The 25,978-nt window shown below is 43.4% G+C and overlaps 1 protein-coding gene across 6 annotated transcripts in view; it reads right to left on the bottom strand.

Moving 5' to 3' along the window:
* The window catches only part of SLC41A3 (solute carrier family 41 member 3), a 47,653-nt gene that overhangs the window by 5,719 nt on the left and 15,956 nt on the right, over positions 1-25,978 (bottom strand). For 2 of the 6 annotated variants that reach the window (XM_081184257.1, XM_081184258.1), the window contains exons 3-8: positions 17,917-18,024; positions 15,158-15,229; positions 12,911-13,055; positions 10,890-11,036; positions 4,228-4,372; positions 1,640-1,719 (exon numbers count right to left, since the gene is read on the bottom strand). In XM_081184257.1, coding sequence (XP_081040383.1) covers positions 1,640-1,719; positions 4,228-4,372; positions 10,890-11,036; positions 12,911-13,055; positions 15,158-15,229; positions 17,917-18,024 — 697 coding nt within the window. Of the gene's footprint in view, positions 1-1,639; positions 1,720-4,227; positions 4,373-10,889; positions 11,037-12,910; positions 13,056-15,157; positions 15,230-17,916; positions 18,025-23,170; positions 24,835-25,386; positions 25,594-25,978 lie in introns of those variants that run through there. The other 4 variants (XM_081184260.1, XM_081184259.1, XM_081184261.1 and 1 more) reach the window with 4 other exon arrangements.

Genomic DNA, 25,978 nt, shown 5'->3' with positions numbered 1-25,978 from the left:
TCAATTGTAGTTGGACTAAGACTTCCCCCAGGCCCATTGCCGGGGACTTGAGTCGTAGCTCAATAACATCTTGAGGGACACAGATTCCTGCTCTAGGGCCTGACTCCATTTCCTTCTCTACTGCGCCAGCTCTTGGGGCACACTGTATAATACTACTAATTTCTGGTTGTCACTCAGGTGGAATCTACACACATGTGAAAAACCGTTCTGAAAATTCTTTTTTAAAAAAGCGTTTATAGAAATACATTGAATTTTTCATAAGGCTCACCATCACCATCTAGTGTCACATTGTATATTGTGCTTAAAACACACTTAAAATGTTCTATTTGCACTTGTATAGCTGAGTCCATAAGCTTATGAGAAAGGACCCATAAAGTAATTGAAAGGAGAAAGCCCCCAGTGAATGTCTCCCTTTGGAGGGCTATTTTACAGCAACATTATGTCTTCAACCACCTCAGATATGAAGCAATTGTCCTATAAACCTTTGGCAATAATGAGTCTCAAGGATGTATCTGGCAGAGCAACTGCAGCACTGGAAATCCAACAGCTGCTTTCAATCCCTTTTCTCAGAAACAAACAGAACCAGAAGACTCTTAAGTTTTAAAAGCAAAGCATGGCAGAGCATTGTCACAATGTTCTTCTGGAGGCACTAGATTCAGCCGAGAGTGAATCAGCTCAATGTAAGGCCTGATAAAATTCCAAGACAAATGTTAACTTTCTGAAGTGGAAGGAGAAGTCACCTTTCGTGTTCAGCAGATAGAGCTTAGTTCTGTGGGAACCTGACAATGCCTTCTATGTCTGGGATCTTCCACTCCTTGGAATGCTCCCTGATGCTGCCCATTTTGGCGCATTGATGGAGACAACAGTTCTTGGTAAAATCCTGTTCACATGAATGCTGTTCCTGAGTTCAGAGTGGAGCAATCCTCTACTTCATTCTTGTGTTTTATTTCTTTAAAACCTTTTTATATTTGCCTTATTTATATCCATATTTAAAGAAAGCTCAAAACCACATTTGTTCCAAACCAATTTCCATATCTCATGATGCAGTGCAGCACAGTTAGTGCTATGCGGAAAGGGAAATTCCAGGACTATTCAATTCATTTCAATGGGTCTACCCTGAGTATGACTGACACTGGATCTCACCCTAGAAATCCAATACTCCAGTCACTTGTGCCTATTTCCAGGGCTAGCACAAAAGTGTTAAGTACTATACACAGCTTTTGAAGCATTTAATCTTCTACTGGAAATTTAACATTTAAGTACACAGGAAGATGCTTTACTGAGTCAAACCAATGGATTGTTTATCTCAGTGTTGTCTTCACTAAATGGCATTGTCATGGGTGTCTTTTCCAGACCTATCTGGAAATACCAGGTCCTGAATCACAACCTTTTGCACAGCCAATACATGTGCTCCACAACTGATCTTACGTTTCTGGTCTATCCAACCCAGACTTAAAGCTAATAAATTAAATGCTGCAGGTAGACAATGCCTTTCTGCGGCAAGCAGGATTGGTCTCGCTTACGGATCTGAAAACGAGGATTCTCTAAGTCCTACAACGATGAGGCTGAAAACAGGGATGTATATTTCACTTGCAGCCTGACATGCTTAAAAAGAAAAAGAAGAAAAGAATCAACCTACCATTGATCACAGGAGTGAAAATAGCTATGCCTTCAAAGTTTGGATTGGTTATGGTTTTGTCCAAGATAAGTCCCCCGATGCTGTTTTTAAAAAATGAGAGAACATGAGTATATCCTTCATCTGTTAATATCCCACTACTCAGTGACTGTATGAATAATCAGTATCTTCTTTGTTTACATTTGCTTCTAATCCTGATCTTTTCCAGCAATATTCTGTGGAAATCCTTACTTTTGCTGCTGCCATTCAGGCGGACAGCTTTACTAAGATAACAAAGATTTCACCCCAGTTCCCAGACTAGGAAGACTTGAAGGGAAATAGTATGTATTTGAAATCCCACAACAGGAAAGATTTTTGGATGAAGGGAAGTATACAAATTTTAATATTATTATTATTATTACTATTATTATTATTAAACATTCTATCCCCCCGTACACTCAGGAAATGTCTTCAACACCAAAGCAATAAGGAAAATGTTTTAATGAACCTAACAGACCAAGCACAATAGATTGAAAAATAAAATTTGTAGCACTTTATAGCATATCATTTTAAATAATATGACAAGTACAAGGCCATAAATTTCATTTATTATGAGAACCATCATCATTTACGGCTTCAGAGTATTTTCTTGAGAATATAGCCATGCCATGACTGTTAGAAATCTGATCTGAACTAAGGTGGCATAAAAAGCAAAAGAAAAGTTGAAAAGAATAAACATATGTGATTGGAACAAATTTCAAGATAAGAACTATAACTCTGGAAGGTATCTCCACATAGCAATATGCATACCATCAGCATTATTCTTACTATTCTTATAATTCATTACCTGCCCTTCACCCTAAGGTCCCATGGCAGGTTACAATTATTAAAAAACATTACTAATATTAAAAAACAAATAATACAAAAATAAGGTGGGGTGTAAAAACTTTGTTTTGAGTTCATGATTACCAGACTTCCCTAAATTCCTGGGTCCAGTAAGGGTTAGAATTTAATCAAGGCAAATGTTAAAATATAAGCCAGATCAGTTTCCTGACCAAGAAATCACCTGGGGTGATGGGCCATTAGGAGGACAAAAGGAAGGTAAGGAGCCATTAGAAAAGCAAAATTAGAGGGGGCTCTGTGCCAGATGGCAAATGGAAGTGACCTTTTGCTCTATTCAGGGTTAGTTTTCGGAAACAAAGCAGAGTTTGAAGAAGAGCCTTTAGAGTTGGCTATGACAGGACCTAAGAAAAAAGGTTGCAGTCTGTTAAAGTCAGCAAGCTGGAAAGAGGGTCAGAGCAAGATGGCTGATTTCTGCATTTGAATTGAAAACTGCAGCTATGGGAGACGCAAGATCCTCGTTGGGGGGGGGGTCAGTGTTGTGAACCTCTCCCTTGCATGCTCAGGTTGTATATATGTGTAAATAAACCATATATCATAAAGACACCATAGTCTCCACTGTGCCTCATTTCTTAAAGGAAACACGGACCTCGGGTCAGTGCCTGGAACCCCTGGAGTCTTGCACTGCTTGGATATTGGAGTGACACACATCTCAAGCCAGAGTGAAGAGGTACATCTTCAGCACTGGAAGGGAGCTGTATAGTGAAGGTGCCATACGCACCTCTGTGGGAAGGGAATTCCACAACTTAGGGACTGCCCTCTCTTGGACCACCACCACCCTGAGGGCAGAGGAACTACCAAGAGGGCACCCTGCCCAGGTCAATACTCAAAGTATGTTCCTCCTGTGCATCATCTGATGCTGGGTCCTGCGTTTTTGTTTTTTTTTAACATGGCTGCATTTCCACATGCCCTGACCTCCCAAGATAATCATAAATATGTGTGTGTCCAGCCTGTGTCTTATTAGATAGCAGTTGTTTGGTCAATGAATTCTGAAATAAGTAGAGATATGCTGTTTACAGTTCAAATCAGCTCATTATGCAGTTATCCAAGCTGATTCCTTTTAAGAGGTGGGGGCCAATGGAAGCAGAGTTATATTGCAAAAGGACATGGCTGGAAGCCTGCACACTGCAACATTTTGTTTCAGGCCTCATTTGCCTCTTTTAACACATACACATAAGCAGTTTTGGGGCTGGTTCATGCTTATACCAAGAGTCCATCAGCATCTTGTGGTTACTGAATATTGTCCTCATTGCACGCTGTTGGGACTCCCACCCGCCCTGTGGAACACCCTCCCACCAGATGTCAAAGAGAAGAACAACTACCAGACTTTTAGAAGACATCTGAAGGCAGCCCTGTTTAGGGAAGCTTTTAATGTTTAACAGACCACTGTATTTTAATATTTTGTTGGAAGCCGCCCAGAGTGGCTGGGGAACCCCAGCCAGATGGGCAAGGTATAAATAAATAAATAAATAAATAAGAAGTTTTCTTCCTTATTGTACCTCTATAAACACTGTACATTCCCCCAGCTTGCTGACACGTCCTGTGCATGTATGGCACTGTTTAGGCTACCTAAGGCTCCACACTCCAAGAACACGTTAGCTACAAACCAAATACACAGAAAGAAATTGTCCCTGGAAGCGTCGTATTTGCACAGTTAGCATCAGGGACAAGACCTCTCAAATTCCAGTCCATCTCTAGCCCACGATGCTTACCTGCTGATGGCCATGGCAACAATGACTGGCTGCCACCCAGTCTTGAGGACTTCAGCAACGGGAGGACTCTGCCTGGCAATGGCGATCCAAAGAGGAATCATAACAATGAAGACGGCACAGATCAGGGGCGACAAGTATCTCACCTCTGTCAAAGAAAAGGAAAGGTTTATTATTATTTTATTTTTATTTATTAAATTTGTATACTGCCCTATAGGCATAGATCTTGGGGTGGTTCACAACATAAAATCGTAATATAAGAAACAAACAAAAAATATATAATAAAAACAATGACAATGACAACTCAATAATCCCCCTTTCCACAACACATCTTAAAAGATATATGTCTGAATCTCCAAATCTGAAAGGATACAACTTTGTGGGGAAGACCATTCCGCTTTCTCAAGCGAAAGAACAGATGCAGTGATGAGTGTCCAAGCCTGTTTGCTCTAGGATTTTTATGCAGCAATCCTCCATCACTGCCTGCTTCCATCGCCATCTATAAGCAGCCAGCAGAATAGGCTGGTGTGGGGGGGAATGCATTGGTTGCCGCAATAGAAAACCTAAAGCAAAACTAGTAAGCATGCTCTAGCAGGCAGGAGAGCAGGGTGTATTCCAGAGAACGTTAGAGGTGCAAAGTCTCAAAACCAATGGACTAAGTTACACTTATTTTTAAATGTAATTGATTTATATGGTTGGAATTCAACGTCAGGGCTGTCTTTAGCAGATGCGGCACTGGGGTGCAAATATCCTCCCAGCACTCCCAAATTACCACGGATAGTTGGGGGGGGGCCCCCGAAGCTGCGCACTGCCAGCCATGGGGGCGGCGCATCTCTCCCCCATGCTGCTGTGGGAGAGCAATCCCCGCAGAGGCTTGGGAGGGAAGCTGCACACCGGCCAGCCATATTGTTGATGGGGCATAGCTGGCGGGCGTGCAGGGAAAGGGGAGGCCACTGGCAAAGCCACGCAGCTCCCCCACTCGCTGGGTGCCCTGAGAGGCCGGCGCTTTGGCATAATGAACCACTAAGCCCTATGGGAAAGACGGCTCTGTTCAATGTAGTGCCAGGTGGGGTACATGCAGAGAAGGGGGCCTGCTTGTGAAACTGGGCTTTTCTCCCCTCTTTCCCCTGTGCACCTCCTAAATCTGTTCTGGGTCTCCCTCCAACCCTCTGGAATAGATTTAGGGAGCATGCGAGGAAGAAGGGACACGTTTTGTTGCATGAGCAGACCTTCTTTGTAATTAATCTATTATCTCAACTTTCCATCCAAAAGGATGTGCCAAGTGGGTTTTATATCAATATAAAACCAAAGCATATATAGAAGCCTAAATGAAGTAACACAATTACAGGACCAGCAGCAACAAAGCAACAGAGCTGGATAAGGACATAAGGAGCCACCATTAGTTATCTTCTCTTCCAAGTGCCCAGGTTCACATGGGAGAAGGTGATCCTTAGGATCTGATGCTTTAAGTGGAATTTAATTAAGCACGACTAACTTCAGGGTCAGTGTGTTTTCCATGTAAGCATCACACCAGAGTATACAAACTGGATTTGCTACTAATCTTCAGACAGAAGCCCCTTCATCACGTTGGCAAGATGGAGTTGGAGGAAGCAGAATTACCCAAAGGTAGAAAATTAAGAAACCCTAACTGACTGCTCTTGTGGGGTAATAGAACAAGCTCATTACCACATCTCCAAGATGTGATTTTGTCATACTGCAGGACTCGGCATTTAAAAGAAGCTTGTTAATCTGTACAGAGGAAACAGGATACCTCCTGAAAGAAGCCAAGGAGCTTTCATAAAAGGAAAAAGCACACAGCTGATTTTATTTTTTAAAAAAGGCTTTTAAGCAAGGTGCAGGAGAGCAGTAAACTAAGCAATAAGTGAAGAAAGGTAAAGGTAAAAGAAAAGGTAAAGGTAAAAATAAATGAAGAACACTATGTGTGTTAACAGTAAACAGGCTGACCAGAATGGAACTAGAGCCCCTTTTCCATTGCATAACAGTCACTGCTCACTGCTCACTAAGCAACACTGTTGGAAAAAAGAAAACAGACCCCAGAGCTTCTAACTGAAGCAGTGAAAAAACCTGAGCATTTCTGAGTTCAGTCAAGGGAAGGATGCAGCTCAGACTTAATCAAGGGAGAAGACCTGACAACCAAGCATTTCTGACACTTATAAGGACAGTTCCTCACAAGTCAACTTTTGTTACCAAATTTTGATCAGCTGCGATTTGAGAAAAAGAGCTCCGGAATAGGAATTTCAGTTCAAGTGCTGAATGAAGTAATGAAAACTGGCTTCCACCCCTTTGACAATTACCGAGACCTCGCAATAGGTTTAGACGAGGCTTCAAAGAGTTAGACCATGTGTAAAAAGTTCCAGACCTGGCCTGAAGAACTCTAGAATTTATAGCCGACACAGACCTAATACCGTATGCTGCTATCGTTCATGTTGTTTCAAAAGGAGCAGCTGTCTTGATCTGTTGACTCGTAGAATTGTAGCGTTGGAAAGGGACCACGAGGCTCATCGTGAGCAAAGGCAACAAAAAACCCCATGGAACCTTGAAGTCTAACAAATGCACGGCACAGAGCTGCTGAATTATTTTGATGGTTATCCTCTTTATGTGGGTTTTTCCTTTTACCTAAAATACTGATTGTGGTATAATCCAGCTGTGTATCTCTAGCTGTGAGGTGGGTTTCTTTTGTGCCAGGCAGGCTGGATCTAGCTTTTATATACTTCTCTATGAAGCACCCAGGACTGTTTGTGAAGCTACCAGACTGTCTTGTCAAAAAAGGGGATAATGGACTAGAATGCCAGCTACTTGGAACTAGAGCAGTTACTGCCCTGTTCATCCCCACCCACCCCTGTCCCTTTAGCTCAGGGGTCAGCAAACTTTTTCAGCAGGGGGCTGGTCCACTGCCCCTCAGACCTTGTGGGGGGGGCAGACCCTCTCCCTCTCTCTCTCTCTCTCTCTCTCTCTCTCTCTCTCTCTCTCTCTCTATATATATATATATTGGGGGGGAATGAACGAATTCCTATGCCCCACAAATAACCCAGAGATGCATTTTAAATACAGTGGTACCTCGGGTTACATATGCTTTAGGTTACAGGTGGTTCAGGTTACAGACTCTGCTAACCCAGAAATAGTACCTCGGGTTAAGAACTTTGCTTCAGGATGAGAATAGAAATCGTGCTCTGGTGGCGCGGCGGCAGTGGGAGGCCCCATTAGCTAAAGTGGTGCTTCAGGTTAAGAACAGTTTCATTTTAAGAACGGGCCTCCAGAACGAATTAAGTACTTAACCCGAGGTACCACTGTAAAAAGACACATTCTACTCATGTAAAAACACGCTGATTCCCAAACCTTCCGCGGGCCGGATTTAGAAAGAGATTGGGCCAGATCCGGCCCCCGGGCCTTAGTTTGCCTACCCATGCTTTAGCTTATATCAGCTCCTGTTGTTTTATTTCTGTCTGTCTTCTGAATAAGTCAACCTTGGGGTGACCTTTAGAAGTGCAGCGAATGTCAGGAAAGAGGGAGAGAGAATGCTGCTTCTCTGACAAAACAAGAATGACTCAGAAGCAGAAGGAAGGAAGCTTCAGAAACACCTTCAAGCAATGGGGATTGTGCCAGGCCTTTTGATATGCTAATGATCGTTCTTAGAGGGCTCTCTCCATCTGCTCTTCATAACTGGTGCAAAGCTGGGCCAGTGGCAACACATTTTGCAGGTAATGGAGCAGTTGAAGCATTCTGGAAATGTGCTTTATATTTTTTCTCCCTCTCTCAAAACAAGATTCTGTTAAAGCCTGAGGCTACAAGTATGCAGTTATCAAAGCCTTTAATCACAAAAGTTGTCTTAAATCACAAAGGATGTCACCCAAAAAGGGAGCACACCTTTCTCTGGGGGGTGGAGCATGGGATTTTCACAGCCCTTAGCATCACCCCAGGTGATACAGGGCAGGAAGCATGTGCAGCAGCAGCAGCAACAGCAGCAAAGGGGTGGGGGCTTCTCTGATTGATTTTATAACTGGAGGTAGGGAGTGTCTGAGCCTAAGCAACTCTGCTTTCAGAGACAATTATATAGCTATCAAGCGGGATACCTTTAGCAGGGAATGGTGTCCAACTGGGATTACAGTGGTACCTCGGGTTAAGAACTTAATTGGTTCTGGAGGTCCATTCTTAACCTGAAACTGTTCTTAACCTGAGGTACCACTTTAGCTAATGGGGCCTCCCACTGCCGCCACACGATTTCTGTTCTCATCCTGAAGCAAAGTTCTTAACTGAAGGTACTATTTCTGAGTTAGCCGAGTCTGTAACCTGAAGCGTCTGAAACCCGAGGTACCACTGTACAGATGCTACTTTTTACATCATAGGACTGCTGCAGAAAAGCTAGCTCTGTCAATATTCCTTCATCTGCACAATTATCAGAAACACAAGAAGCCACATAGCCCTTTGCATTTGTTCTCTCTTACAATGTAGGCACTCAGGAGCTTCACAACAACCCTTTGAGGTAAGCAAGGTCAAGAGCAGTCACTGGCCCAATGTTACACAGCAGCCAGAGATGGGTGAATCTGCCCACTTTGGTTTCTCTGTTTCTCATTTTCCAATTCTAAATTCAGGTCTCCACATTCCCACACCAGTTCCCCCCAGTGTTGATTTCTCTTAATATACACATTTTGTATGCAATTTTGCCAAACTATTTTTGCAAAGCATAGTCCCTGTAGTTTATATGCATTTTAATGCAAACTTTACCTCAGTATATGCATTTTTGTACACCTTACTTGGCTGAAGAACTGTACTGCAAATTTCGAAGGATGGTTGCATTTTGAATTGAATTGAATCCATCCGCAATCCCTACCAGTGGGCTTCATGACTATATTTCCCAATCTAATGCACTATTATGCTACATTGGTTCTCTGTTTTTCCTGAAGGGGAGGAGGGATGAAATGGGAAGAAATTATTAGGCCACCTTTCTCTGCTGGGGTGTAGCATATTTGCTGTCATGTAAAATGACATAAAGGAAACCACTAAGTAACCCACATTATCTGCTCTCAATTTCCAGTTAGCCTGGACTGCTGTTGCTACAAACTTCCAAGAAAAAAACCCTTAATCAACTAAAAATAAAACACAAGCCAAAAGGACAGGATCACACTTCAAAACCCCAGAGGACAGGATCACACTTCAAAATGACCTTGACAGATTAGAGAACTGGGCCAAAACAAACAAGATGAACTTTAACAGGGAGAAATGTAAAGTATTTACAAGATGGGGGACACCTGGCTTGAGAGCAGTACATGTGAAAAGGATCTTGGTTGACCACAAACTTGACATGAGCCAACAGTGTGACGCGGCAGCTAAAAAAGCCAATGCAATTCTGGGCTGCATCAATAGGAGTATAGCATCTAGATCAAGGGAAGTAATAGTGCCACTGTATTCTGCTCTGGTCAGACCTCACCTGGAGTACTGTGTCCAGTTCTGGGCACCACAGTTCAAGAAGGACACTGACAAACTGGAACGTGTCCAGAGGAGGGCAACCAAAATGGTCAAAGGCCTGGAAACGATGCCTTATGAGGAACGGCTAAGGGAGCTGGGCATGTTTAGCAGGGAGAAGAAGAGGTTAAGGGGTGATATGATAGCCATGTTCAAATATATAAAAGGATGTCATTATAGAGGAGGGAGAAAGGTTGTTTTCTGCTGCTCCAGAGAAGCGGACACGGAGCAATGGATCCAAACTACAAGAAAGAAGATTCCACCTAAACATTAGGAAGAACTTCCTGACAGTAAGAGCTGTTCGACAGTGGAATTTGCTGCCAAGGAGTGTGGTGGAGTCTCCTACTTTGGAGGTCTTTAAGCAGAGGCTTGACAACCATATGTCAGGAGTGCTCTGATGGTGTTTCCTGCTTGGCAGGGGGTTGGACTCGATGGCCCTTGTGGTCTATTCCAACTCTATGATTCTATGATTCTAAAATCTCATCCTTCAACAAACTCCTCTCAGACAGTCACCCAATAACTGCCTTGGCAATTTTAAAAATTCAGTGAAAGTGTACAGCAGATTGGAACTGCCTCCTTGTATTGGGAAACTTTGGTATCAGCTCTTAATATGCAGGCTGCATGGTGATGGGGTATCTTTTCCTATCTGGGAGGTTCTTCATGAAGAGGGAGCACAGACAAGGGATAACTGAGATTGAGGGTATCCTATTGTAGAGAGAGGACAATCAAGGCCAAAGAGAACAGGGGTGCCATACTTTTAGGAACACCTTTGTAGAAGAGGGGATCTTCTCAGGTTGCTTTCTCTCCCCAAAACCTACAAAATTTCATTTTTCACACCACTAATAAGGCACAGGATCCTCTATTTCTATCTGGTCAGCTTACTAAGAGCAAGCGAATGCACTGGGTAATTTACAGGGTGCTTCAAGTGCAGGAGTTTTGATGGGTCTGTTACACAAATTCCGATTTTCCCTTGTTGGTTACCAAAATGGATCCCACTGTGCCACTTTAAATGAACTAGGAGATTCAGAGAGTCTGAAGGTTCTCTCTCAACAGGAAGAACAAAGCTGTCCAGCCCTGCAGACCCTAGGCAGCCTGGGAATCTGCTTTCCTTCCAACGTGGGCAGCTGTCTAGGGAGAGGCCATTCTGCGGTTTCAGAGCTCCCAGGCTTCTTTTGCTAACGTACCTATGTATTTGTAGAGGGTGCTGCTGATGGCAGCTAGCAGGGAAAGCGTTATCAGGTCTCCGAGGCTTGCTGCCAAGGGCGTAGCAATGTTGTCTGGGTTTATCCCCATCTTTCTTGCACCAAGGATCACGCCAATCATCACCAGACCTGAAAAAGAAGAAAAAACAAGTGGTTTGGAGACAAGTGGTCTGTAACCTGAAGCGCCTGTAACCTGAAGCGTATGTAACCTGAGGTACCACTGTATTAATGCACATTTTCCAAACCATAATCAACAAGCCAAAGGAGTTACATTAACTACAGGAGTAAGTTGGGGTGAGGAGATAAGCTAGGGAGAAAAGGGCTTCTGTACAAGGTGGGGGGGAATACATCAGCTGAGGCCAGGTATAACATAGATATCCATTCCATATGCAGTCCAAATGGACTCCCTTTCACTGTGCCTGAAAGCTTTCCAAACAAGAGCGTCCTAACGTTAAGATCCCTGAGAACTGCAAGAATGATTGGAACTTCGTAAAGGCTTGAAAGCCCTGGCAAGCCACAATGGACTGGGCATTTCCTATTGGCAATGCTTTCAGACCTAACGAAGGCAGGGAAGGGCAATGGCTCAGTAGCAGAGAGTCTGCTTTGTCGGCAGAAGGTCCCAAGTCCAAATCTCCAGGTACAGATGGAGAAACGTCCTGCTTGAAACCGTGGAGAGCTGCAGCCATTCAATGTAGACAATACTGAGTTAAGATGGACCAATGATATCACTCGATACAAGGCAGCTTCCTGAGTTCCTAAGGCAGGGGGCCATCCACTGTTCCTTATCCCTAGTGAGTGATGTTCAGAGGAATAAGGCGCCTGAATGCATGGCAGATACACTTCGCTATCAGAGCCAAAATAAATTCCTCCATGGAATGTGTCAATAGTATCATATTTCTCTTTCATACCCACTCAGATCACTGAGGAAAACAACGGAGTAGCAATCTGGCATCCTAAACCATATTGCCTTGTTCAGACAGGAAGGAGCAGTCCATCATCCTAAGATGTTGCCCTCATTTCTTTGTGTTTTAGGGTGCCAACATTTCTGATGCCGCCATCTACTTCCTTCTTTTTTAAAGGTCTTGTGCTGCTCTCTTGTGGAAAACTTGCAAGCTTCTCCTCTTAGCAGCAGCAATGCTCCATTTGGCAAAAAGCACAATGAAACAGTCTTTCTGGAGTGACATAAAATCCCCACAGCACAGAGAATGCCATCATATTACGACGGCTGAAGTTAGGAGATCAGAAATGAGAGAGGAATGCACTTAGTACCTAAGACTGCTCATCTAGATTTCAAGAGTTTTCTCTAAGTCAAGGGTCCCCAACCTGCGGCCCACAGAGGCCATTTAACCAGCCCGTGAGCCGCCCCCGAACCGAACCACCCACTCAGTGAGTCCCCGAGCGTTGCGCTAAACCGGTGCAGCACAGCACAGGGACTCTCTTCTGTGGCTCCAGAAATTGATTCTGCGCATGCGCAGATGCTGGAAATCGCGCCTGCACATGTCCACGGCATCAGAAATCACTTATGTTGCATGCCCAGATGCCAAAATTTGCTTCTGCAGAGGCGCAATTTTTGGCATCTGGGCATGCGCAGAAGCGATTTCCAGCACCACAAACATGCGCAGACGCGATTTCTGGCGTTGTGCTGGTCCGGCCCATGGAGGAGCTCCGCAGGAGTGATCCGGCCCACGCCCGGTAAGCCTTGTTGACCCCTGCTCTAAGCGGACAACTGGATCCCATGAAAGGCAGAAGGTGGGATATTAGGTTTGGGTGAAGGGCCAGAAAGCTGAGGGTGCTTGGGTTCCTAAAAGCAGCAATCAATTTTCTAACAGCTCTGGCTCAAGGCGAATAGGCAGTCATGACAAGACTACTGGGAAGCATACCTAAGCACTGGAGTCATCCTAAGAGAGAAAGTGGACCTGAGACTGTTTATGGCAAGGTACAGAGAGAGGCTTCCAGAGACAACTGGATCCTACTCTAAAGTTGAGCAGTTTACAGAGACTCACCAAGCGAGAGGGCGGCTATGAACGCTGTCGTCAAACTGCTGGCACACAGGATGGCTGCTTGGTTCAGCTCCAAGTAGCCTTTGCCCAAGGCACCAAGAAGGACTGCTGCCACTGCAGCCAGGAGCCCCACCACCGTGGCCTGCAACTGTGGAGCAACAAGAATGGAGGACAGAGAGTCTCAGGAATTATTCGTCTGGTATTAACATGCAAGCATTCCCGCAGACGTCTGGTTTAAGGTAGCACAGGAACAAATGGCATGTCACATGCAAAAGCACCAGAAAGACTCAAAATTTCTTTTTTTCAAAAAGGAGAAGGCGTTTCGAGGTAGCGAGGCATTGAGCAATGAAGCGGCAGTGTGTGTGCACGTGCTCACAAAACCTTTTCCCTGCCAGCTATCTTTCCGTTTGCATGTGCTCACAAATGTTTTCCCTTTTGCAGGGTTTCGGACACACTTGTGAGGGAAGATGCAGGTCTGAAATCTCCAAGACAGGAATGTGTAATGTGGCGCTCAGAGTGTCATACTGTATTAAAATTCAGGCCTCTTTAGGTTGTTCACAAAAGCTTACTGCTGCCCCCTCGTGGATGAAAACAAACATTCTACCCAATATTTCTACATGCACTCAACAGACAGGGCATCTCTGCACTACAAACATATCAATTTCATATCATATTAACTGCCATGGGTCCCACTCCCAAAGAATTCTGGGAATTGTAGTTTTGTGAGGTGCTGAGAATTGCCTGTTAGATATTCCTATTCTTACTTCACAGTACTACAACCTGAGAAGAGAGTTTAAATATGTAATGAGGATATGGCCAATTCATTAGGACCATTAGCAGATGTTTCTGTTGATAAAGAAGTATGAAAACATGTGAGTTACACAGTTACATTTCAACCCTGGTAAGCAGCATTGTGTAACTTAATATTTTATAACTCCTTTACCAACAGACATTGGCCCAATATAATGTACAGTGGTACTTCGGGTTACATACGCTTCAGGTTACAGACTCCGCTAACCCAGAAATAGTACCTTGGGTTAAGAACTTTGCTTCAGGATGAGAACAGAAATCTCGCTGCTGTGGCAGCAGGAGGCCCCATTAGCTAAAGTGGTGCTTCAGGTTAAGAACAGTTTCAGGTTAAGAATGGACCTCCGGAATGAATTAAGTACTTAACCCGAGATACCACTGTAATCCATTATCTTGTATCTTTAAAAGGCAGTTGAGAAAATTAACTTCTTTAAGCTGACCAATGTAGTGACCAAATAATAGCTCAGTTCAATTGCTATTATTAGGGTATCTAAATGAAGATGTACTGAACAAGGTATCCTTAAACCAGCCTTAATCAACCTGGCACAGCTGATGGGACACCAGGCTGAAAAAACGAATTTAAACAATCACCTTCAGGCATTTCCTTAAGCAATGAAAATAGAAGGAATTTAAGTCAAAGCATGTTGTGTAAAGTAAGCTTCCAGAATTCAACAGGACATTATTTTCATATATTATGTTCAGGACTGGAATCTTAATATGGGTTTATAACCAGGCCCAGGAAGATATGAAGAGATAATGTGATACAATTAATAATCTAATCAATATTTAGAAAACTATTAATATCTCTAGTCTGAATAGCTGGCTTTCATACTTTTCATATATTTCAGAACATATATTCAACTGAACAGGCATTTACTTTTGAAAAAAAGAAAATCTGAGGTTCTACCTCAACTCGCAGATAAACGTTGAGTGATCACAGCATACGGCATAGGAATGCCAATTAATTCCTAAAGGGGCACAGGTATGCAGGATCACATTCCTGTAAAGATGGTGACATTGGGAAAAATCCCAGACTATATGTAGACATCCATGTAGACAAGTTCCAAGGTATGCACATGTACACAAAAAGATTCCACATGAGCTATTCAGTACACTAAACCTGGAACTTTATAAACCTGACCTTTATGAAACATAGGTCACACTGTGAGGTCATAAATGAAGAAAAGCTGCTGTGGATGTGAGGCTCAAGCCTTAGGTAGTCTCTGATTGCAATTGCTAGGCTTTAAAAGCGTGCAGTCAACAAGACTTTGTACAGAAAAACTAGGCCTCCTCCACCAATTGTAAAGCACAGTTTTGAAAGCAGATACCCTAAGCCTTGCCTTGCTGCTCACACCACTCCACGCACCCGTGAGAATGTCCGCAGGGTGTGTAGTTTGACTAATACTATAAAGAGGTCTCAAGCAAAAGTTTAGATCTACCTACCTGGATCAGAGCCAAATTGCAAGTAGCCATTTTCCACTGTGCCTGAGTATCATCCATTCTTCCAGTATTAGCCTGGAAGGCAGAAGAGGGAAAACTTAAATGTTACTTGCTGGCTGACAAGGTGGGAGAGAATACCAGCCTGGGCTCACACAAAGTCTGGGTGTAGGAGGCTACACCCAGACTTTGGGAGCACTGTGGTTGCAGTCATTTCTGTTTCCGCCCTTTCCATATGTATCAGGGCATTCCACATCGGCCCCTGCAGGGCATGGGTTTTCTTTTCTTCCCGTTAGCCGTGCAAACAGGATCTGAGCATACAATGTGGCACCAATTGTCAAGGACGGTGGCTCAGACTGGGTTCACCCAGTGTGCAGGTACAGCTGCAGGTTGTGCAGATTCCACACTGGTGACCAAGGCATGAAAGAAGGAAAAAGCTTTTTTAAAAAATCTGTTCTGTCCAGGGATTAAAAACTTTAAAAACCATGTGTGTTTTGAATGAGAGAAAGAGAAAAAGAGAGGCAGAGAGAAAGAATTTACAAAAGTTGGAAAGTTGGGAAAGAACTCTCCTAGGCAAGACCGAAGACTTATGTAGTCCATATCCTCCGATGAATTTATCTTTACCGGCAACCTATGTAACTCCATCTTGCAGCAACAAAAACTCCCACAATAATAAAATCCTGTCAAAATGTAAGTATGTGTATGCCAGTCATGACTAAATAAGTAAATAAAACTTAAGACGTAACTAAGTGCTTGTTCATGTACTGACAAATGTATATATACATTATATTTTTCATTCAATCAATAATAAAAAATATGCCTAGGATCAGGAATGACCAGGTCTACAATGATAACAAACCTGGCTTCCTATGGTACCTAATATTTTAATGTGGGCATTTTTCTATTCCAGCCTGGGCTCTCACACAAACAATGATCGCTGGTTCCTAGGAGTTAATTCCTCAGCCCACTCTGCAAACCAAAACCCTGGGTGTGAAATACAGCTGCAACAATATGCTTAGTTAAAACTGAAACTATCTAGAAGGCAGATTGGAATGTATTACAGTGGAACCTCGGTATTCAAATGTCTTGGCTGCTGAACGTTTCAGAAGCCGAACGCCGAAAACCCGGAAGTGAATGTTTCCGTTTTCAAATGCGCCTCAGGAGTCGAATGGCTTCTGTGGCCCTTTTTTCCATTTTCACCATTCACTTTGCCGACAACCCTTTGATTTTTGGTTTTTGAATTTTTCGGAAGTCGAACAGACTTCCAGAACGGATTACGTTCAAAAACCGAGGTTCCACTGTATTAGATTGTGGGATGGTTTGCCATTAGCACCTAATGGTTTGTTCCTCAGCAAAAGGAGACTCTTGAGAGTCCCATGAAGATCAAACCTATCCATTCTGAAGGAAATCAGCCCTGAGTGCTCACTGGAAGGACAGATCCTGAAGCTGAGGCTCCAATACTTTGGCCACCTCATGAGAAGAGAAGACTCCCTGGAAAAGACCCTCATGTTGGGAAAGATTGAGGGCACAAGGAGAAGGGGACGACAGAGGACGAGATGGTTGGACAGTGTTCTCGAAGCTACGAACATGAGTTTGACCAAACTGCAGGAGGCAGTGGAAGACAGGAGTGCCTGGCGTGCTCTGGTCCATGGGGTCACGAAGAGTTGGACATGACTAAACGACTAAATGACTAAACAACAACAACAATATTTAATAGTTGGCTTGTGTGTGCGTGGAACAACAGGTTGCCACTGACTAGGCAATAGTATTCATTTTTATCATGACACAATTTTTTGGGATTATCTGTTTCACATGTGAAACAGGGCCCACTAAGCCCTAGAAAGCCCGGCTGCCTTTTCCTTATTGCTCAGCTGATTGGTTTACATTGAGAATTAAGTCTGCTCCTGCCTTGTTTCTTGGTCGCACCAGTGACCTGGAAGCAGCGGTTCCATCATGAACATAGAGAAAAGTGGCTGCAGCACCTTGAAAGGAGAAGGGGAGGTTGCTCTGTTGGGAGTCTCCACCTCCATCATCTCTTGCCTTTCCCAACAGGCAAGGGAATCTATCTTCACTATGGGCTGCTGCCTCAATACTGCTGAAAGCAGCACTTTCTCAAAGGTGCAGCCCACGCTTTGCCACTGCTGAGCAAGGAGGTGGGGCAGGGAGACTACGGCATCTTTTTCTCCTGACAATATCCATGCCCCTGCTTTGTTCTGTGGTGATATGTGTGTCTGTGTGCATGTGCGGGGGGTGGGGAGGCCAATTTTCTCTTAGCCATGTCCACCGTTGACCATCTGCCTCCAAAAGACTGGTCACAAAAATGTGGACCTCAGGCTGAAAAAAAGGTTCCCTACCCCTCGTGTAGACAATACTGAGCTAAATGGACGAATGCAATGAATAAGTATAAGGTGGCTTCTTTTAATTGTTTCTGGTATAAGAGCCACGCAGCATGTTGGTGTTAGCTGCAGCAAATCCATCCTTCCTTTTAATCAGATTTAATCAGCCAGTTAGAAGTACCCAGTAAGCAAAGTTTAAAAAATTAAAAAGGAGAGTAACAGGCAGGGGATCCAAAGATCTGGAGCGTTAAAGCTCTGGAGCTCAGGTCCCTGGGATACTCTGTAGCAACACCATGGGCAATTGATTTTCATGGATGGGCAGCTAAGGAGACTTCTTTGATTACACCTCCAAACTGTCCTTGTGAAATAAAAGTCATGAACACATCTCTGCATATTAAAAAGTAAAACAACACCAAAGTTGACACTTACAGCAGTAGAAAGTCTAGATGCCAAGGTCATTTCAAGGTTGCCCTTCAATCCGACAAGGGCTGGAATCAGGATAAATATTTCTGTGATAGTCTTGAACACAGGCCAGTGCTGAGAGAAAGGGAGAGGAGAGGATGTTAATCCACCACTATGCCAACCACAGTCTTCTTAAGTCACAAACACGGATGCACAATTTCCACACTTTGTACTTGGCAGCATGGTGATGCAACACTAGCTAAGAGAGATCTCCAGGCAATGAAATCTTTGAAATTGCTTGACAAAGGACTAAATGATTCTGTTCTCCCCGCCCAAAAAAGTAGTGAAACAAACTAGTATTATCAGCCACCATAAACAATATATATAACAAAAATTGAGGCCACTTCTTTTATGTGACCACTTGCTTGTTGGCATGGGTATATGCAAGATTAGTAGTCGTTTAGAGCTCTTCATCATGGAATAATGTTATGTTTCTGTCACGGGAACCTATTGGATAATGCCAATGAATCACTTACTCCTCCTTGCCAGAACATTTTGTGACGAGATCGTTTAGACAAAGTCATTAAGGGTGGCAGGTTCCTTCACTTGCTCTAAGGAGCAACCATTACCTCAACTTTTTGTTCCTGGATCTTTTGCCGGTCAGTCAGAGCAGAAAGCCCTGGGTTCAATGAACCAAAGGTCTGATTGTATATATTACTCTCCCTGACTATCCCTGACTGTTGTAGTCCAACTTCTAAAGGGGCAGAGGTTCTCCATTAATGACATGTGTGTCCATATGCCTTCATTCCAGGATGTGGGAACAGGAGAGACAACATGGTGGACCACGGCAGGAGACAGTTCAAGTGAGTGCCAGACAATAAGTGTTGGAAATGTGGAGAAGCTGAAGGAACATTCTTTCACCTTTGGTGGACGTGCCCCAAGATTAAGGCTTTCTGGGAAATGATCTATAATGAACTGAAAAAGGTATTTAAATATACCTTCCCTAAGAAACCAGAGGCCTTTCTTTTGGGCATTGTTGGCCAAATGGTGTTAAAGAAGGACAGAACTTTCTTTATGTATGCAACAACAGCAGCAAGAATACTCATCGCAAAACATTGGAAGACACAAGATTTGCCCACACTGGAAGAATGGCAGATGCAACTGATAGACTACATGGAATTGGCAGAAATGACTGGCAGAATCCGAGACCTGGGAGAAGAGACAGTGGAAGAGGACTGGAAAAAATTCAAGGACTATTTGCAAAAGTATTGTAAATTGTATGAATGCTAGAATGATGCAGGATATAAAAATAATATGGCCTTAGTGACTTAGCTGAGAGGAGTATGAAAATAATCTAACTATAAGAACAAAGGTGAAATTTGAATAACATTATGTCAAGATTAAATACTTAAATATTTGACAACAAAGGGTAAAATTGGAGACATAATAGCTGAAACGTACAACTTAAAACAAGCTTGGAGAGAAGGTGAAGTATTGCTGGAAAAGATTTTCTAAATGGGAACACAGAAAAGGGAGATGTGAGGGAGTCAGAAAAGAGGGCTATGGAAATCTGATTTATGAAACTGAACTACATTTTATGTCTTTTTTATGACTTTTTGTTCGATGCTTTTTCTTTTTTTTGTATGTATTTTTTCATTTTGGTGATGGTGTTTTTTATTGTCTTTGGGTTGTCTATGTGTATGGTGTTATACCGTTTAAAATCTTCAATAAATATTTTATTTAAAAAAAAAGGAGACAGTTCAAGTGAGAATAGAGCCACACATTGGTATTTAATACCAGCTGATAAACCTAATGACAAAGACCAGTGAAGGTCTGCAAAATCAGCTGGAAATTACCACAGAGGCTCAGTGGGCCTTGGAAAACGAATGAGGTGAAGAAGAAGAAAAAGAAGCAGTTCATTGCTAACAGCAGTTGTATATAAGGAGCTAGAAAATGGCCCTTGGAGGAATGTGACCCAAAGAAGGTGCTGTTAGATGAAAAGATAAGTTTGAACAAAGGAGAGCTTGAATTATAGATTAACAAGTAGGAACCTGCCTGCAAGAAATTCCAGGAGGCTTGAGCAGCAGCAAAGGAAGCATATTTTCTACCCTTCCAGTCTTTTGCATATCTCTTCCTCTTTGCAGCTACTCCATTCCTTCCTTTCCCCAGTTGCCACCTTCTCCATGCAAATTTATCTATCTCCTCCCAAATTTCCTACATTCCTCCCCTCAATCTACCACCTACCTACTTACCTCCCCACCAAATTTCCCTTCCTGTAACCCACCCTTCTCCCTCTATTCTCCCCAGCCCCTGATCATAGATCTTCCTCCTCTTTCACTCCTCTCCAACGGAACAAGCCCTCACTCTTCTCCTCAACCTATTGAAGGATGCTCGCCAAGAGTGCAGCAAAAGCCTCCCTGAGTCATCTAGGCCAGTAGCTTCTGAAGAGTTCCATATCAGGGGAAAAAAATGTGATGTATGATGTTCTGCTGCTGAAGATACTCCCCTGAACTAGTAATAAACAACCCTAATCTTCAGGACTTTGAGAGAGCAGATGGTGCAATGACTCTACCTACCATTCTTCTGCAAGGACAGGCAATCTAAAACTTGCCAAGCATCATTAGATATGGATTGATTACTATGGGTTCCAACTACTAAGCTATGCATTTACATGAGTACTGTGGTACCTCGGGTTACAAACGCTTCAGGTTACAGAAGCTTCAGAAATAGTACCTCGGTTTAAGAACTTTGTTTCAGGATGAGAACAGAAATTGTGCGGTGGCAGCGGGAGGCCCCATTAGCTAAAGTGGTAACTCAGGTTAAGAACAGTTTCAGGTTAAGAACAGACCTCCAGAACTAATTTAGTTCTTAACCCGAGGTACCGCTGTACCAGAAATGCTGAAAGGAACAGAATGGGGGGGGGGGGAGAGAGAGACTGAGGAACAAAGCTGTGCAATATGAAAGAAAGATGCATAGGAGGAAAAGATACAGTGTAAGTTGCATTAGTAGTGATTAGTAGCTTTAACATCTTGGACCATGGTATATGGGATCAAAAAAAATTGATTAGATGAGAAAAGTAACTCTGGAAATTAGCCTGCTAATCTTCCAGACTTGATTGGAAAGGGGTGTGTAGACCCAACAGCAAACACTTTGGTGACAACAAAAGCAGCCTAAACATGGAGGCATGTGCACGTTAAAAAGACAACACCTGTAGTTCAATTACAGGCAGTAATAGAGAAATCAAATAACCCCCAATTTCTAATTCCTTCCCCTTCCCCTTTAGAATACGATTATGGTATTCTTCCGTGAATCATTATGTGTGACTCACAGCCTTAAGGGTTTTTTGTTTTTGTTTTTATTACATCAAATCCAACCTTCAGCGCAAATTTTAAAAACCCTCAAAAATGAATGTAAGTATTCTGAAATTACAATAGCACCATCAAGGGTATAGACTGGCTCGGTGACCTCTGCATTCATCTCAAACTGGAGCCAAGAGTTACTCATTCCTCCCTTGTCTGCACCTCTTAATTTTGCTTTCCTCATGACACTGCTGAGCTCATAAAGTGGTGGTGCACAGAGACAGCTCTTTTACAAAGTAGACAGTGTACACAGAGTGAGTAGTGTCGGTTAATGATTTTATTACTTTCTGCTCAGTTATGACGAGGTTGGGATCTGTCCTTATCATCTGTATCCAGTACAGTCAGCTGAGCTCTTATGTTATGTGGTCCACATGGCTGAAAATCCTACATGACACGGCTATCAATTAACATGGAGCTCAACAGTGCAATATTGTCTTTGTGGCATCTGATTCTAAGTGTTCAAAATGACGCCTAATGTGTAGCATACAGCTATATCCTGGAGTTTCGTTAATTAAATTATCGGCATGATGACTCTTTCTCTCCCCAATCACAATCAGAACAATAACTGCAGGGATAGGTGGGGGGGGGTCAAATGGCACTGGTGGGAATGCCCTCCCTCCCAGGCTTCTGGCCAAATGGGGAGGGCAGAACATCTGTACCACTTGTGGCTGGAGAATAAAGAAATAAGTCTCTCCATACCATAAACTGCATTTATGGTAGGAATTTCCCTCACTCCACCTGTAATCAATCATGCTACTCATTAAGCATCGTGTGCAATTTGTCCCTGAGGGTGACAAAGAAAAACATGGCAGGAAAAGTGGCAAGGTCAGTGCTGCCAGAGATCTAATGGTGCATGTTTGATTTCCATTCCTTATATGTCGTGCATGAACTGGCCGTCTCCCCCCCCCCCCCCGTATATCAGCTGATGCTCAGGGGAGGCAGCAAGAGTACTGGTGACATTTCTACCAGGATCAAAAATGACAGGGAGAGGAAAGGAGGGGAGAGAGAGAGGATGAATGAATGAATGAATTTGGGCTAATATAATATAATAGTGACACGTTACAAAGATCAACAGCATGATTCTATCAACAGCATGTGGGGCTTATCCCCAAAGACTTGTGCACAGGGTTAAGCTGCAAATGGCTCTCTCCTGGTGTAAGCAAAGTCACACGCATGAGGGACGGCCATGGGACTCAATGGAACAGTGAAATGAACCACCCACAGACAAGGCAAGAGTTGTTGCATACTCAGCCGACTTCCCAGATATTGAAGAAAAACATTAATTTGGGAATTACAAACAGAAAAAAGGTCACCACGTCCTCCCACAAAAACAGACCAAGGAGGACAGGCATCATGGAATGTTGAGTTCAAACGAGTGTCAGTTGAAAGAGAGAGGAAAAGGGAGGGGAAGAGAGATGGAATTGGCCTGTCTGAGGCACTCACAGTAGGAATGAAATAAGGGTCAAGGGTTGCACCCCCAGTCAAATTCCACTATGTGGAAAGGAGAAGTGAAAATGATCCCCTCCCCTATGCTGTACCACTCAGGTTCAGAGCAAAATGAGCAGCATCCTGTTCACCTAGCACTGAACTTCAGAGCTCAGTAGTCTGAAGCTTGCCTAGAGAGGGATTTCCCAAACATGTATATGCTCCCCAGGATTCCCTGTTGGCCCCTCTCTTGTTAGTATTATACAACTCATCCTAGTAGCTGTGCTCCTGGACAGTTAGATAAAGTCATGTGCCTTGAAAATGAACGAGAGCTTTCCTCTGAAATACCTCTTTGTGACCCTGCATGCCCATGGAAGGCACTTTCCCCACAGACAAGGAAGCACACAACACTGCTCATAGCTCCTAGGTACCCACAATTTAAAAAGTGATGCTCAAAGTCACCCAGGCAACATTTACCAATGGTGTTACTAACGTACTTGAAAGCCCATACATACTTGAACAGTATCGATCAACAATCCAGCAAATAACAGGCCGAAACCTGAAAGGATGAATGGCACAAAAATCTGTGATGCTATGGTGAACGATGTTTCTGGAAGGAATCCACTGACTGATCTGATGTACCTGCAGGTGAAACCTCTGAGTTTTTTCCCATGGAAGCACAGCTCCAATTTCAGCTGCGTGACCACCATGACTGAGCGCCATTAACGCATACTCAAGAAGCAGGTGGGCTGGAGGAAATCCAGGATATGGAGGTGGTCCTCACTTTCAGTTGTACCTTCCAGAGCCTAAGGCACTTTTAAAGTCAGGGTTCTGCCACCACGTGTCTTCTGTTTGCAGTCTTCTCTCTTCCACCAAAGAACCACAAGGCTACTTTCTAAATTCCATTTGTCTTAGATAAATGCAGCTTTCATTAACGCTTCAAGGCAGCTCCTTCTTTACATTATACTCCAGAAAGGAAACAGAATCCAGAGGAAGGAATTTGATTGTTAAGATGTTTATGGATAAATACATACAAAACCACTTCTTCGGTGACTTCAGCAACCTGGATGGAAACCAGAAAGACCGGCTTAAGCTATGGCACCGAGTTCCACCAGCATGAAGCGTAACAGACTGTGCACAGATCCCTCTTGAATATTTCAGTCACTGGTGTCCTTTCTCCTCAAGTTACAAATACGATGGTTAAAAATGTAATCCTGTGCTGTTGAAACGGTCACAACTGCTTCCAGCTCATCATGTGTTGACACTGAACTATACTTGCTTGCCGTCCCGAGTCAAGGAGGTGGAGGGTAATGAACTCTTCAGTTTTCTCTTGTTTTCCCTCTTGTTTCCTCAAGGTGAAGAAAGGTCATCAGGGATAGGAGGCTGGTCCCACTGAAGAGGTCAAGAGGAATAGCTTAGGAGATGTACTGAGTGGAAAGGCACTCTTGTCCCTCTGCTCCCTTTTCTTCTCTGTTTCCCCAAGCTTTGCTAAGGGTGTAAAAGTTCAGGAAATATGTGGTTGCTTGTCTCTAAAAGACTGGCTTTCAGAAGAAGGAAAAAAATTCCACAGCAAAAACCAATGAGCTTCAAAGGCTAACACCCTTATCTGCTGTCATCACTTCAGCCTTCAGCTACTATGCAAAGGCCTGTGATAAGAGTCTGTGCACAAGTTTTATTTAAGGTAGTTCTTTAGTCTTGTTAGTCAGTGGAAAAGTTTCCAGGGGGGTTGGTTCTATGTGTTTTGTTTGTTTGTTTTTACTTCCTGTCCTAAAAGTCTGCAAGGCACTGTTATGCATAGCTTAAAAAAGAAAAGAAGACAAAAGAAGAAGAAAAAGTGACACAGTCCGTGGTGGCTTGAGAGAAAGGGCATATGGCACACACTAGTGTAAAAATGATCAGTGGGGCTCTATCAGTCCAACCCCTTCATGGAATCCGGGTGGGAGAGTTCTGGCCCAGGTGGTTCAAATTTTGTCAACTGTGTGGGAATTTAGATGTGGGAAGTTTCTGTCTGAGATATGTTGTCATCCCCTTTGATCAATTCTTTAAGAAGAAAATCTCAGTACACATTCTTGATTACAAGTGAGACGGGGGGGGGGCTGTCATTAATTGGATGGCAAATAGTTTGTGGTGTAGTTTTTGTCCATTCAGCGCCACCTTGAGTCTAGTTTTGGATCAAAAGGGATATAATAAAAAATGGATAGAAATCTGAATGTTTAAATAATTTTCTAAAAAGCGATAGCACCCCCAAATTAAAGATGTGGAGGGTCATGTTTTCCTTTAATGGAAGTTTTGCAGGCATTTGGAGGACTAGATGTTTCAGGTAACAAACTTACCTGATTTTTGTTCTGTTATTTATTTTTTGTTCTGTTCTGTGCCACTTTTCGGTACCACAGATCCCCGCAAAGCAGCCTTTCCTTCAAATGGTGCTACACAACGCTAACGCCCACTTTATCTCTGCAAGCATCCCCGCAGATTTCACTCTAATTACTAAAAGTGGGTTGATCATGAGGACCGAATAAGGAAGCCCTTCTGACACAAGCTGGATGGTTTTTTGGTTTTTTTTAAGGTTTTGGTGATAATATCTGCCTTGACACTAATCTTTTTACATGCTTTCCTCGCCACTGGGAATAGGCATCTACTCAGTTAGACACGTGCCTGGCTTAAACCTAGCGCATCTGCATCTAGTATCAGCTGAATGGTCCTTAGACATTACCTTGCTGCACAGGAAGAGGAAATTAAACCTCTTCAGGCTTCCTGTTCCTATGGAACAGCATCACTTTCGGAAAAACAATATTCACGTCCCTTGTTCCCTTCCAGAAATGGCAGCATGGAGGGGTACTGCAGATTCCCCTTCACACCTACTACCCACACCCAGATCCCCTTAATCACAGTGTTTTCCTTCAGAGTCTGAAAACAACTGGCAGTTTGAGCCGAGTATTCTCTCTGGAAGGGAGGGGGTGGAAAGCAAGCTCCCCAGAGCTGCTTCTCCTCCAGCTGACTGCTGGGGGGGGGGTCGGAGGTTCACACTGGTCTCCCCCTTGACATAATCTTTTCTTTCTGGGAGGCAGGGGGTACACACTGTCCTTAGGTCTCTCTGGCCAATGGACAGGGTCAGAACGAGATTCCCTGATTAAATATGGCTGCCCACCAGCAAACACAGCACGCAATACAGGCATACCTTGGTTTACAAACAGCTTAGTTCTCAAAAGTTTTGGCTCCCGAATGCCGCAAACCCAGAAGTAACTATCTTTGGTTTGCGAAGTATTTTTGGAAGTCGAACGTCTGGAAGCCACGCTTCCAAATGT

This window comes from Podarcis bocagei (assembly GCF_964188305.1).
Source record: "Podarcis bocagei genome assembly, chromosome: 2".
NCBI classification, from domain to species: domain Eukaryota; kingdom Metazoa; phylum Chordata; class Lepidosauria; order Squamata; family Lacertidae; genus Podarcis; species Podarcis bocagei.
Note: the sequence above shows the minus strand (reverse complement) of the source record. Positions and strands in the feature narration are given on the sequence as shown.